This window comes from Orbicella franksi, chromosome 9, assembly GCF_964199315.1.
Source record: "Orbicella franksi chromosome 9, jaOrbFran1.1, whole genome shotgun sequence".
Lineage (NCBI taxonomy): Eukaryota > Metazoa > Cnidaria > Anthozoa > Scleractinia > Merulinidae > Orbicella > Orbicella franksi.
Window position 1 is genome coordinate 19,036,683 of NC_138153.1, and position 15,636 is coordinate 19,052,318.

General features: G+C 40.4%; 2 protein-coding genes across 2 annotated transcripts; one reads left to right on the plus strand and one right to left on the minus strand.

The window, feature by feature from the left end:
- Nucleotides 1-7: 7 nt before the first annotated feature.
- LOC145496398 (uncharacterized) lies at nt 8-4,821 on the plus strand. The gene is made up of 2 exons (XM_081476035.1): nt 8-590; nt 2,179-4,821. Exons 1-2 carry the CDS (start codon nt 39-41, stop codon nt 2,467-2,469), a joined length of 843 nt encoding a protein of 280 aa, XP_081332161.1. The 5' UTR covers nt 8-38; the 3' UTR covers nt 2,470-4,821.
- A 433-nt stretch (nt 4,822-5,254) lies between these two features.
- On the minus strand, nt 5,255-15,583 carry LOC145497612 (beta-alanine-activating enzyme-like). Its single transcript, XM_081477432.1, has 5 exons — nt 14,800-15,583; nt 14,150-14,342; nt 12,080-12,488; nt 8,746-10,422; nt 5,255-7,874 (listed from the first exon to the last, which is right to left on the minus strand). The coding sequence occupies exons 1-5, from the start codon at nt 15,390-15,392 to the stop codon at nt 6,991-6,993; spliced, it is 3,756 nt and encodes a 1,251-aa protein (XP_081333558.1). The 5' UTR covers nt 15,393-15,583; the 3' UTR covers nt 5,255-6,990.
- Between the last annotated feature and the right edge of the window lie 53 nt (nt 15,584-15,636).

A 15,636-nucleotide genomic window follows, 5' to 3' on the forward strand; every position in this document is an offset into this window, starting at 1 on the left:
GACGTAGCATTTCCTAAAGAAACGGTTCCAAAAGAAACATGGCGGCGGCAAAAACTAATCGCAGGAATTCAACAGGGAGTCCATGTCGCGATAGAACCGATGATCGACTGAGAAGGGAACATTTTTTACATCCAAACTCCGATCAGATAGATTTGAATCTACTTCTTCAGGCAGTTCTTGATATTAATGAGAAATTGAACGATAAACAAGCAGACAAGATGGAGGAAGGTGTTAGAACGGCGGCTTCAAAGAATAATTGGGAGGTTGTTAAAAAGGGAAAAGATTTCGACGACACTGCCTCGAGACATTCTTCGGTGTCTACTGCTTCTAGATCAAGGCCTAGAAGTGCTGTACATCTAAACGAATCTCGTCGGCCCCCGCCTCTTGAACGCAAAAATATGTCGTTTAGCAATGCGAAAGTGGATGCCATTGATCGAGAGAACCAGAGACTTTTAAAGCAAATTACAAGAACAAGGGGAAGGCCAAAGTCTGCTCAACCGAGGAAACTTCTATCAGAACCCTTAAGGGTACAAACATCGTCTGAAGTTAACAGATACAGATTTCAAAGAAAAGTTGATATGGAGAATCAGGTAAGAGATGTAATTAAGCGTACTTTGAAAGGAGCGAAATATCTGCTTGTACAAAGCCCTATTTTCACATCACGTTACATTTGAGTACGCAAATGTTGAAACTCTTGAACGTTTTCGGTGCGAACAAACTGCGTGCAAGTTTTATTCTCTGTATCTCAAATAGACCCAAATTATCTCTACTTCATTCTTTTAAACGAGGGTCGAAACACTCTTGTTGGTCAACATTTCGTATATTAAACAGCGTGTTGCGTGCTTCATCAAAATTAATTATTTATTACTGACGCGTTCAGAATCGAAGAGGGTTTAAAAAAAATTGTTCAGAAAGACGATGAATCTGCTTATTTTCTTTACTTTATTTCGCACTTTGTTCTTACGGTTCTTTGAAGAATACATGTTCAAAGTTGAAAGAAGAACAAATAAATTGTTTATTCTAGAGTATAATTATTCATAGCTTACCCAAATGAAAAAATAATAACAAAACAACAAAATAAATATTTGATTCGGTAATAAGAATTTTCTGATGGTCATTCACCACGTAGAAAACAAGAAAAAATATCTGGGTTTAGTATGATCCCACAGTTACTTACAGAACCATTATGCTGAATTGCCCCCTGTAATATTATGGTCCCACAAGGGACTGCATGATGGCACAGATTTCATCCCATTCTCATCTGTGGCAAATTGTTACTGTAACAAAATATAATGCCCTTAACACTAATTAAGGAAGAAAGACCCTTGCTGTGTTCAGATTTTTGTAATTGGGAGGCTATATATTAAAAGATCCACACAATTGTAACATGACTGAAATTAGAGTATTTAGAGAAGTAACCACATCAGCCCTAGCTGGGTTTTTTTTTTTTTTTTTTTTTTTTACGGGTTCTTTATCCAGGTCAAATTGGAATTTGGAAATAGCCAAATTGATGGGAGACAAAATAGTGTTTACACAACTCTGTCACCGCTGCTCCCCTGAAAAAAAATCATTTACTGTGTTTTTGGATTCCAGTAAAAACTGCAAGAAAATCAGTCCTTATTTTTTTGCAATCTCACTGTTCATTATGTACAGTTTAAGAGGAATTTGAAGAAGAATGAATCTCAGTTGCTATCTCTCCTGAATGTAGTCACATACTATGCAAAATCTGGGGGGACAGTGAGGTCTGTAGACGTTGAGTCCCTGGCCACCAGTGTCTGTGTATATGTTGTGGGTCAAAATGAAATTCAGGTTAAAATGAAATTCCTTTGTCTCTTAACCCTAACTGGGTTAGAAGACAAAGGAAATTGAGAATCAAACTAGGTTAAAATTATTTTAACCTGAATTTCATTTTGACCTACAACAAATACGGTATACATGTATATATTATTCCATTTAATTTTCTGCCAACAAAGGTCAATTTATGATTGTAAGGTTGTTTTTTGGGGTGTTGTTGTAGCTTTCTGTGCCAGCAACCGTGAATGTTTGTTGCTGCAAGTTGTTTTTTTAGAGTGTTGTTACTTTGAGAACTTTACAGTATACAAAAACAGTGCAAGCTAAATGTGCCTAAATATTAACTTTAAATTCTAATTATTTTTTGTCTTTTGCACCTTTTGCTAGAAATTTCTGGAAAGACTTCAAGCAGTAAAACCAACAAGGAGTTTATCCAAGGATTCATTGCTTAAAGAACATATTAAACAGAAACAGTACTCAAAAACTGCATCAAGAAGTCGGCCAAGTAGTGCAAAGGGCACTGTATCAAGTGCTGCCCAACTTTCACGTTCTTCTAGTGAGTCGAGTTTAATGATTGGGGATTCTGTAAGTGTGGCAAGTTCTAGATTATCAAGTGGCTCGCGGCGATCAGTGCAAAGGAGAGCAATCTCTAAACCTGTGTGGGAATCTGGATGGTGATTTGAAACATGCAGAACAGCTACCAAATGTAAATCCTTTTTTACATGGGCAATTTACTAATTGGAAGAATATTAACATAAAATTTTGTGTTTTGTGATGTCTATAAATGAGTGAATGAGAGCCTCTTTTGGTATTGCTTTTCATTCTGTACATAATTCATGTCATACCAAATAAAAAAAATTGTATGGAAGTTGTTTAACTTACAATATACTTGCATCATTTATTACAGAATATTATCATACTCCAAGGACTTTCTCTGGAAATTACGCAGACAAGTGCAAGTATATGCAAAATTATGACAATTCTCAACCTTCTCAGGTTGAAAGCTAGGGAGGATAAAAAGAAAAAAAGTTTATTTCTCATTTAGGTCAAACAATAAATATTATTGTTGTACATATTTCTTACTGTAAACAAATAATTAAAGCAAGATGAATGTACAAAAGAAGCATGTCTCTCTTGGATTTACTTATCATCAGCAGTCAGATTATGAGCTTGAGATCTCAGAGAAATTGAGAGCAAATAATCTATTTATTAGTACTCTAACTAAATTTAAAAATTTCCATTGAGTAACTATTTCCAATTAGTTTTCCACATTGAAGCGTGTCACAGTTTAGTGAAAAAGATTCTGGGCAGTCTAGTTTTCTTTCAAAGGCAGGCAGCAATCTGGAGCCCAAGTTCTTCTGGCTCTGCCAGCGGCTGGGTCTGCTGACTGCGCCGGGAGATTCTGGGCTCAAGATTGGGGGTTTTAAAGAGGCGAGACTCTAAGAACAGAAGGGATTTGAACGACACATGGGAGGGCACTAGTCCCGGGGGAGGATACTGCCATCTATGGGCTATATAGGTATGTGCTGCTGTGAAGGGTATGGTTTTCAAGCAGTTTACTCTAGGATAGGGTATATAAATCAGAGCGTTTGGGTCTAGAATAGGGTATCAATTTTCACAAAACTGACTAGTTGGTTGAAGATGTTATCTAGACTAAGGAAACCAAGAATTGCTACTCAAAAATATAAAAAAATCAAATCGGCAAGTTTAAATTTACGCAAATCAGCCTCAACAGTGTCGATAGATGGGGGGATTTGGGGAGTTTACTCAAGTATAGGGTAGCAAAATTCAGCTGAACTAGCTCTGGTATAGGCAAAGGGTTCCAGGGTCCCAGCGGCTCATCCCCACCCAGAAATTCTCAAAGTACCCCCCCCCTCCCCGGGGCACTAGTCCATTTTGCTCCATATCGGAGATGAACAAAAGACCGAGTGATGGGTGTCTGGGAAACCCGAATAGCGAATAGAGAATAGCCGCGAATAGCGAATAGCGAATAATCCCGAATAGTGCGAATAGTCTCGAATAGTGGCGAATAGTGGCGAACAGTCGCGAAAAGTGGCGAATAGTGACGAATAGTCGTCAATGGTCACCGCTTTAGATCTAATATCCTGCGTTAATTAATTATCCAAATAAGCAACAGAATTTCAGTGAATTTATTACCTTTTCTTCTCCGGACTCAGGCTAAGGCTGTCCATTACTGACGTTAAGAAAACAGAAAACACAACGACAAACTAATAAAGACATATTGACGCTTTTGCAGCGGTTAAAACAGAAGAAATTACGGTTTAGAAGCACCTTTTGTCCTGGTAAGCGTCTGCGCTTATTAGCGGGAAAATCCCATCCTACGCTGCTGCGAGGTTGACTGCGAGATACTGGGTACCCTATTTGCTACGATTCGCCACTATCTGCCACTGTTTGCACTATTCGAGACTATTCGCAATATTCGTACTATTCGCTATTCGCTATTCGGGACTATTCGCTGTTCGCTATTCGCGACGACTATTCGCTCTTCGGGTTTTCCAGACACCCCCGAGTGACACTAAAAGGGCTGATTTAGATGTCAGAGTCACTTGAAAATGGCTGTGTACAGCAGTCTCGAGCGAATTTAGGTTTTCCACGGCAGGTCTTCGTTACCCTGCAGAGGGCGAAGCGACGTATTCTTGACACATTACCGCGCCTTTCAATAACATGCGCACTCTAAAATTCAACACTCAACCAACAAATGCGTTTTTCGCTACCGTCATTCAAATGTTCGGCGGCTCCTCCCAGCTTCCGACTACTGCCGAGCGCGAGGTAATCAAATCGTTGAGCACAGTTCAGGCAACGAACAGTGGTCGGCAGTAGTCGGAAGCTGGGAGCAGCCACCGAACATTTGATTGACGGTAGCGAAAAACGTATTTGTCGGTTGAGCTTTGAATTTTATAGTGCGCATGTTATTGAAAGGCGCAGTAATGCGATGAAAAAGGTTCAACCGCGAGCACACGATCGACGTGATTAAAATGCGTGGCCATTTGACCAGCATTTGGGCCAAATGTCAAGGAGGCTTGGGTGGCATGCAGTAATAATCATAATAATAATAATAATAATAATAATAATAATAATAATAATACTAATAAAAAAAAGAAGATGATATCATGGTTACTACAACTAATGCTACTACTACTACTACTACTACTACTACTACTTTTTTTTTTTTATAAATAAGGTATATACAAGGTAAAAGTAAGTAAAAGAAATAAACTATTAAAACCTATTTCAACAGTGTTTACATAATGGCTCCCTCCTGGGTTTCAACGTCAATATCGGTATATTACAAGGTGAAAGTAAATAAAAGAAATAAACTATTAAATACTAATTTAATTTTAATTTAATTTAATTTAACTATTAAATACTAATACTAATACTAATACTAATACTAATAAATACTGATACTAATACTAATACTAATACTAATAATAATAATAATAATACTAATAATAATAATAATAATAATAATAATAATAATTGTCGCGGCCAATCGCCGTCGCAAAGTACAGCAACGACGCAGCTCAACAAGGTCGAACCGAAAGCATACATTGGCGCCTCTGGCAGCCGCTATACGGTCCATGTGTGACCTTGGAGCACAGCTTACAGCCAGCTGGAATCAGCTGTATGTTGGTTTTTGCTGAGGGGGGAAAACCGGAGAACCCGGAGAAAAACCCTCGAAGCAGAGAAGAGAACCAACACAAACTCAACCCACTTACAATGGCAACAGAAACCTTGAGGCGTCGGGTCCGGGAATCGCACCCAGGTCACATTGGTGGGAGGCGAGTACTCTCACCACTGCGCCATCCCTGCTTCCCCGTCAATATAGTGGTGCACATAATAAACGTGCCTTTGATATTTAGCTGAAAAACATTTAACCTGACCACGTTGGCGCAAGTGCTGGCAGTAATTAAGGCCCATTAATTTTAAATTTAAATTTTATCTGGAACCATGATAGCAGGCACTTTAGGACTCACGCTTTTCCCAGCGAAAGTGAAATAGATTTCATTGGTGTTTATATATTAAACAAAAGATTACATGGCCGCTCGGAGATACGAAATTTCTCTTCCCGTGTTGAAAAATATTTGACTCGTTCTTTGCGCTCACTCGTGAAACTCGAAGGGAAATTTTGTACCTCCGCACGAAAGAGAAAGAGAAAGATAGCCTGCGAGAGCATCCGTTTTTTTTTCGGCTCTTGCTTCACGCGCCGAGAAAATGTCAGCTTGCCATATTGTTCTCTATAGATTTAAGTTTAACAATGAGTTAAAATATCGCTTGGTATTTTATTGCTAGTCATTTAATTTCCATGGAAGTTGTTTAAATCACTTTAATAATATATTGCACAATCAAGTCAAGTTAGTATGCTGTATTAGTGTGTAGCCTTTACTGTTGGTACCTTAAGTTCTCTGTCCAGTTCGTAGACTTGTTTCATTCAATTTAAAGACCCCTGACTAAACCTATTTTTTTTGTTTCCTTTATTATTATTGACAAAGTAGAGCTTAAAAGAAAAACTAGCCTTTTTCCTGTTAATGTGTCATTTGAAGCGCGCCCATATTAACGTTTTCCTATTTCCACCAAAACCTCTGTAAAACTTATAAGCTATAGTCACCGAATTCAAGTATATTGGAAAGCCGGAAAAAGCGCTACCGCATTATTTAGCTTCTTCTTTTCTTGACTAGCTTGCACACACAAAAAAGGAAACCTCGCTTTTGCTGGGATTCCAGGTTCCTTATAGTCTAGTTCTGGTCCCCTCTCTGTAATGCACTCTGTCAGATAACTGAACTAGGTTCCCTACTACGCAACGCACGCTTGATAAAATTTCTGACACGATAAATCACCGCTTTTAGAGAGGTTTTCACTTGAGTGTCGTTAGACCAAAAGCAAAGTAATCATTCTGGCCAGTCACAAAAGACACAGAAAATCCAAAGAACCAATCGAAACTTGAAGTTGATAGATGTAGCTGACGCAAAGCGCGGGAAAACGTGTGCTAGCGAGTCACGCTTCGTTTCCGTTCACCTCTGATAATTTGGAAGATAAAGTTGCACGTTTTTTTTTTTCCAGTCAATCGTGTAACGTAGTAGTGTAAAACCAATTACTCTTCAACTCTTAAGTGAGAACCTCTCTAGTAGATGCAGATCTAACTAAAATCTCACGTGGCGTTTGAGAAACTTTATCATTTCACTTTCTCTTTGAAATTTCAAGCGAGTACAAGTAGTCATTCCGACAGCCGATTAGAAGTCTGTTGTCTACTACAACAGAAGAAGAAAACACCTCACCAGGCAACGAGTAAGAAGCTAAATAAACACCAGAATACAGATCCAGAACATACAGAGTGCCAAGAGTTGTCCAAACAAACACTGCCATCCCAGTGTCACGCTTGTCATAAAACGATGCGTGACGAGTAACGCGACTAGTTGTCAAGTGCTTCGCGTTGAATTCAGCGACAAAAGGGCTAGAATAGACTTTTCCATCCGTGGCAAAGCTCCACTGTAGCTCGCCTTTTAGTGATACGCAATACACACATCTGTCGTGAGAACCAAACACTAGATGTCCTAAATAATCGGAGCTCGTTGAGTCACGTTCTGTGCCAACATAAGTAGGCGTGCTGAACACCGAGTCACGGGTCTGAAACTGCCATAACAATAGACCTTGAAAATCAAAACAATAAACAGAACCGTCGACGCACGCGCAAACAATACCAGTGGGTGTCAATAACGGTGACGCAAACACTGGTTTGGGACACTGCTGACTCCAAAGAATCGTGTGTTCAGCGGGGTCAACAGCAAGAAGCCGGCCGGTCAACGTAGCAGTGAATACCAAATATGGCTCTTCACTTATGCATGGAGAACTGAAGCATGATCCACCACCACAGTGTATTGCGCAGACGCACTGCTTGTTTGTGACGTCAAGGGCGTATAAATGGTGATCATGTGACCCGACCCAGGCCACTCCTGTCTGTGGATCGACGCACGGAGAGCTTTTCACTGCTGCACCGGTTTGGAATGTCCAAAGTGTTTCTCCAGTGAAACGGTTAAATACGTACAGTTTACCATCATAACATCCTAGATCAAGAAACAAGAAAAGAGATGATGAAGTCACAAAATTTTCCTTAAGTCGCACAAGTTAGTACAGAGCCACCTTTTTGAGGGAGATTTTTTTTCAATAAATCTAAAGTGTAAAACAATCTCTAATCTATTCACAACCTTACTATTTTTTCGAAAGCGAAAGCAAAATACATATATAGAACAAGATGGATTAAATGACCGAGAATGCAAGGGAGAGGGTGTGGGTAATCAGATTTTCCCTCCCATTTTGCAGTCGCTCTCGCGCGCTCGCATAACAACAACATTGGATGTAAACAAACTAAATGAGGAAACATGCAGCCGGAACCGGCCATCCTCTAACTCGCGAGGCACACGCGCGCTCCACTTTAAACAAACGACGACGACGACGGCAACGAGAATGTCACCCAGCAAAAGGTTCAATGAGCATAACAATGGTTGTGCACGTGCGTTATAAATCTTTGTACATTTCTTAGCTGTCCTCTACAACACAACAACGTCAAATGACCAAGTTCTGCGTTGTCCGAGTAGCGCGAACGACGACAGCTAATTTTTCGTACTTCAATTTGGCGTTGAACGCTGTTATTGCATGCTAAGCCCGAGCACACATCGTTAAGACCATCGGCGTACTGAAAAGACCTAGACAGTTATGAACTTCGCTGGTAAAATACAAATTACTTTTTCACTTAGCGTTGTCCTCTGCGTCGCCGTCGTCTTTGCTTAAGCTCCCTAATGGCGCTCTGCCTACCCGACACAGCTTGAGACAAAATGTAATACAGTCTACACTTAACAGTGTTAGTGTATTTTACGCCTTACTTCGTAGACAATCGAGCAAGTTATGAAGGGTTCAAGTAAGCCAAGAATACCTCACCTACTATGACATATCGGCCACATATCGAGAGAGCGGCAGAGGATTCTATTCTGTCCCCGACCCTACTCTCCCACAGGACTTTACCGTCACTGAGTCTGATGCACATAAACACGTGACCGTGGGAGCCAATGAAAACTTCACCCTCAGATGTCCCTTGTGAAAATACCACAAGGGGTGAGGCATCGATACACTTGTACAAACAAGTTCGCCACTGACGGGAGATAGAAACTTTGAATTCTTCACCGAAATCATCAACGGTTCCCATTTCTTGGCTGACAACACAAGTCCCGGGAGATTTACCATCCTCAAGTGGAGCGGGGGACTGGTGAAGGATCTTTTCTTTCAGTGTTGACGCCTCCTTCTCGCTGGACGACTGGACGCTAGTTTGAACAGTCACATGACTAGTCGTGTTAAGACTGGAATACTTACAAAACGAACAAACAGTCCACTGGTTTGCTCTACGCACAGAACAGAAACAATTTTTCACCTCAGATAAACAGAACAAATCATGTTCGTTTGAATCATTATTTTCTTTGAGGTTTGAGTCTTTGATGACAGTTCTGGCTGCCTTGTTATCTTTCAAAGATACGCCATCAGCCAGAGAAAAGGATTTCCTTTTAGCTGGAAGAATTGGGCTTTGTAGCGAGGAAACGGTGTCAGAATTCCAATTCAATGGCATCTCTTTATTTCCATCCCCTGTCCCTATCTCCCGAGTATTCATTTCACAAGTTCCATCCACGTGACTTTCACGTGCTGAAATCGTGTCTCTTAATTGTTTAGTGCTGTCGCGCGGGTCAGCAGTTGCAGCAAAACTATCACGGCTACTATCTGCATCCAAGGGTCCATGAGGTGTCGCCTTAGAGTCCAGACTTTCTCGTTTGTCGGTTTCAGTGAGTTTACCATCAACGTAGTTACAAAGGGCGTTAAACGATTTGCTAAGAATAACGTCCAACAATTCTGAGAGGTCTGCTGGTGTTTTCTTCTGTTCGGATACAAATGATTCAATTAAATCCACCAATCTCATAGCTTCAAGAGACGACCCACCACAAGCAATAAACATATCATCTTCCTTTACACTCTTTGTGTTTCCTTCACGAAAATTTCCACGCTGTTTTTCCGTAATTTCAGAACTGCTAGAAGTGAATGTTTTCTGTGCATTTTCCGCTTCTCTTACTTCTATGACTTCATTCCAAGCGCATTCCAGAAATTCTGTTGTAGACTTCAGGTCCCCGAGCATTGATGTCTTCTCAACACCAGCCAATAAGGCGCCTCTGTCAATCTTTCCATGCGCTGTCATTGGTAGATGAGAAACCACGTGGACATAATCTGGCCGAGCCTCGACTGATAACAAGTTCCGTAAGTTGTATTTCAAAGACGCTAGTTTTTCACTATCATACGACGACGATTTTTCAGCAACAAATAAATGAAGTGTGGAATGATTACGTTTATCAGCTTCCTCTAAAACAAGCGAACATGAACTTACGAGGAGCTGTTCCATAATCTGACGTTCAATACAATGCAGATTTATTCGCTTGCCCATTCGCTTGATCTGCCGGTCTCTGCGCCCACAGAACCAGATACTGTGGCCTTTCACGTACGCCCAGTCCCCTGTTGCACGCATCGTTCCCGTGGCGAGAGATGTTTCATTACCAAGGAGACAAACGCGATCTGATCCACCTGTAAAATAGAGTAACACAAATTCTTTTGGCCAGATATTGGTAGGCTTCTTGTAGACTCATTAAACTATGCTTACTTTCATGGGGAATTATCTAATACACAAAAGCAAGCTGTAATAACATTAATCGAGAAAAAGGATAAAGACAGGACATTGATCAAAAATTGGAGACCAATATCCCTCCTAAACGTAGACGTGAAAATTGGGTCAAAAGCTATCGCAAAAAGACTTGAAAAGGTATTGCCAGATATCATTCATTATGATCAAAATGCCTTCGTTAAGGGACGGACTATATTTGATGCAACCCGAACAATAAGTGATGTGATGGATTTTACGCATGCTAAAGACTACAAAGGTATTATGACTGCTATAGATTTTGAGAAAGCCTTTGACTCCCTAAATTGGGATTTTCTATCAAAATCACTGGAATCTTTTGGTTTTGGAGTGTCTTTCAGGACATGGATTAAAACGTTCTACAACAACATATCGAGTTCTGTGACAAATAATGGTTTTTCAACCCCTTCTTTTAACCTCGAAAGGGGTGTCCGCCAAGGCGATCCACTTTCGCCTTTCCTTTTTATCATAGTGCTTGAACTGCTTGCTATCTCTGTGCGAAATAACAATCAAACAAGAGTCGAATGCTGACTTCGGAGCGAACACGATCTGGTTGGGGGCGAACTCGATCAAGTTGAGTCGATTTGGGGGCAAACCCGTCATGGGGCGAAACCGGCAGCTACCTCAAAGATGAATCAACGGACACAAACTATACTAGTAATATTTTGTATATTAAGTGAAACCGTTGCTTTGCCAAGGTTTTCACAAAACTTAACATTTCAAGAGTCATTTGAAACTGCCGCACAGATAAACGAAGAACTAAAAAGAATGGAATTCGATGGTGCATTTTGCAAAAAATTCAAACTTCCAATCGATAGATTTTCTTCATTTTTTCGCTCGACGTAGAAAATCGGTAGGGAAAATGATCCATCAAAAGGAAAATAGGGGTCACCGAACGTCCAATATCGTTAAATCCAGGCAAAGCTGTAGCAATGGCCATTATTGTTCATTTTATTAAGGCTGGTTTTCACTAGAACATAAGCACAAGCACAAGCATAAACATAAGCACAAGTGAAAACAGCCGCGACATAAACATGAGCATAAGCAGAAACATAAGAAGAACGAACCCACTTATTTGTCTCGTGCAGTTTTCACTAGTGACGTGCTCGACATAAACATAAGCATAAGCACGAGAAAAACGAACAGTTCCGTTTTTCTTGTGCTTATGCTTATGCTTATGTCGAGCGCGTCACTAGTGAAAACTGCACGAGACAAATAAGTGGGTTCGTTCTTCTTATGTTTCTGCTTATGCTTATGTTTATGTCGCGGCTGTTTTCACTTGTGCTTATGTTTATGCTTGTGCTTATGCTCTTAGTGAAAACCAGCCTTTACATGTACTTAGCGCGCGCGCTCATGCATGACGTGGCGCGTGAATTTGTAAGCGCAGTAAGGATGCGTAGAAACAATTAGCGCAAACGTCTTTAACTGCCTCTGTTTGATAATTCCTGAAAACCAGATACTGCAGATCCTCAGGCGTTTATTTCGTATTTTACATTAGCCTTGTACATACTTTGGATTGAGTTTTTCAGCTTAATACTAACTCACCTATATAGATTTGTCCCATGCCTTCTTGAACAACTTTGCCATTGTCATCTCGCACCTCGATTACCGTGTCTAACAATGGAAAGCCAAGAGGTACATCATTGACTTCATCAATAATGCAATCCTCCACATCTTTACCTTTAAATGTCACATCACCATGACAAGCACCAGAATTGTCCTCCACCAATTCATCAGCAGAAATATGATGATATGAAGCCCAGCAAGAGACCTCGGTGATTCCATAAAGATTGTAAATCAAAGAATTGCTTTGGGGAGGTCTCCACTGCCTGAGGGTGGAGAGGGTGGGGCAAGATTCGCCACCAAAGGCTAGCACTCTGAGCGATGAATCTTTATTGAGAACTTTAGTTCTGATCAGGTCTTGGCCTATGTGATACATCAGAGATGGAGTGGGCTGTTAGGAAAAAAGAAACAAACATCTGAAAGGATAGCATACCTGTTAATTACTAGTAGTGATCAGAGATTATGAGAGTGCATTCCATGTCCTCACTTTAAGATACATACCTTAAATAAATGATTTCACTAACTGACTTTCAACCTTGGTCTATTGCTAAAATCAACATTTTCAGCAGCAATCGAGGTTTTACAGTCAGACATGCATAGTGTCAAAGTCCATGCTAGTGAAGAGGTCATGATTTGTTGATACGTTGCATGACGCCGCCAGTTTCTGTAGACTCACAAGTTTCATAGAATATTTAAATTACGTACATTATTCTGAGCTGGAAGCACAAATTTAAACTAGCATTTGCAATTGCGTGCTCATTTATCGTAAACAAACTCTGTGCGACTATTTGGAGTATTTCCCCTGATAAATAAAGTAGACTTTTGGATTTTGCCTTCAGAGTACTTTTCCACCGATTCCAAACAATAAAGTTTCAGCTGGATAAAGACTGAGCTATCTGCCGCGACTGGAACTAATAAACAAATGCAATCAAAATGTAGCTGTTCCCATGGTTAACATCCCAAAGCCAAGTTGTGTTAAAAGATTAATTCCCTCAAATTTCGATAAATGCTACCGTTGAAGTGTTTAAATTCACCAAAATCTAATGCTGAGCACACATAATAGCGAAGCGTACGGTGACTGAATGGAAAGAATTCAAAGATCCAGTGGAAAGACGACCTCACATGGCCTACCCACATACTCACATGTTCGCCACATGTCTTATCAAATGTCTTAGCATTAAATGGTACCAGTTTACTGGCCGTGACATGCCCCAGCAAAAATCAATCAGGATGGCCATTTTGGTATCCTTACAGGAATGTGGATTTTTGTGCATATAACCGTGCAAAGGGAAACCACCTCTAGAAAGCCACAGGTCAAAATTATGTTTGCGTTCTTCGAACGCAATAAGCTCAAACAGATAGGGTGGGAAGAATGGAGTTAACAGGTTGGTGGAGTCAAACTGGGGCCCAAATTAAGTCCATGTCTGTCCTCAACACCCAAATCACATTAAAAAATAACATATCCTTACCCTTGTGTACAGTTTAACAAACTGACATCAGGTTTTCATCCTGTCATTGATCATGATATAACAGTGTCAAAGTAGCTGTGAATCCCCAAGCTACTTTGACAGTGTTTTGATGAAATTCACTGTCCATAACAGGACAGACGCATGAAAAACTGACATCAATTTGTTTCTTACAATAACAAAAGGGAAACAAAATTATAAACTCATGTGTCTGTCCACTTAACAAAGAAAATTAACCAAAGAGCATGTAAGAATTTCTGCAGTTAATGTAAAATAGTTAATGAAGGTTATTGAAGATTGCTAGACTCCCTCCTCTCGTTCTCCCCTGCTTGAAATCATGAGGGGTTGGGGTATACTGCTGACCACTCAGTGATGACCCAAGGCATTTGAGGTGCGCTTGGACTTGAAACAGAAAAGAGAATTACTCACTCAGGTAGAATTGGATGAAATACTTCTTGGCCCACACATAACTTACATTAATTTTTGCATCCTAACAAGTTACAAGAAAAAAGGGCCTTGATAACATAATAGACATATTCTGGAAACAAAACTGCTTAGCTAATTTCCATATAAATTCCAAACTTACTTGCAAAATAGTAACTCTTTCCTGATCAAAAAGAATATGACAGAGCTTAGAAGGCATGACTTTAACACTGTCAGGTACAAGGACAATCCTGGCTCCTGCTGCAAATGCTACGAACATTTGTACAATGAAGGGATCAAATGTGTAGGGGGACGCAAGAAACACCACATCATCAGATGTTATCTGGAATAAATCCCTGTTGAGCAGTGTAAGAGCTGAGTAAGAAGTACAGTGTCACTCTCTAGTTCAGGGAAGAGGAGAACTTAACCAAAAGGCAAAACAATATTTTGGGAAAATGTATTGTGATTGGCACAGTGATCTAATGGTTAGAGCTCCCCCAATGTGTACCTCCCCCCCCCCCTCCCATATCAACCTCGTCCATATTACACATAATTATAGTATGTGAGCAGCCCAGAGTTCCCTGTCACCTCCATACAGGTGGCATGCAGAAGTGCAAACCTCCAAAGAGCAGAGAGTAGGAAGAGCAATGAGTAGAGAGCAGCAAGGTGCACCACCCCATGAAATTTGATCCCTATATGAGGTTTTGACACCTTTCCTAATCTTGAACATCTGTTTCGCAGGGATAGCCATAACTAAGTATGCATGACATTTGTTCTCTCATACAATAAATAATCAATTCAGACTTACATTACCTTAAATCAGTTATGTTTGGCACTATGCATTTGTGCGGTACTTTCACAGCTTTGGCTTCTCCTGTCGTCCCTGATGTTTGCATGATATATGCAAGATTCAGAGGCTCTTTATTCTCTGTATCTCCCTTCGATTCAAAGACCTTTCTTGCAAGTATAAAGCCATTGGCATCAAGATTTTGATTTGTAATAAGCTCAACTCTGGATTCCCTTGGAAAGTTTGTTTTCCACTGCAATGAAATGTTTTGAAATGACTCAAGCAGATCTTTATCCACAAGCACGAGACTGACGTTAAGTTTTAGCAAAAACTTGGAGATCACGTCTTGAGGCCAATTCAAATCTACTGGTGCAAAGCAACTTCCGCACCTCAGCACTCCAAGAATGCAGGCCACCAAACCAATTGACTGTCTGGAATAAATCGCTATTTCCTTCTGTCCTTCGCATAAAATGCCTAAACAATCCGCCACTTTGGAAGCACGGGCGTCAAGTTCCCGATAAGTTGTGTGCTCTTTGGCTATTCCAGAGTTAAATGTGGCAGCAACGTTGTTGGGATAACGTCGAGAAGTCTCCTCAAACATGGAATGGAGGGTCATCATTGAAATTTTTGCGGGCAGTATCACTCACAAATCTTCATCAGTACCGACTGCCGTCGTCTTTTAACACCACACAAATGTTCTTCAAGAGATGAATCATTATTTCAAAGATTTAAATTCTGTTTTTGCCACGAAATATTTGCAGGCCGTACTTCACCTTTTCGTCCGCCATGCTGGAGCCCGCATAATCGGGACAGCTGTCCACCGTAAAAATGCAAGCTCATGAGCATTTTGTAGAATCGTAATC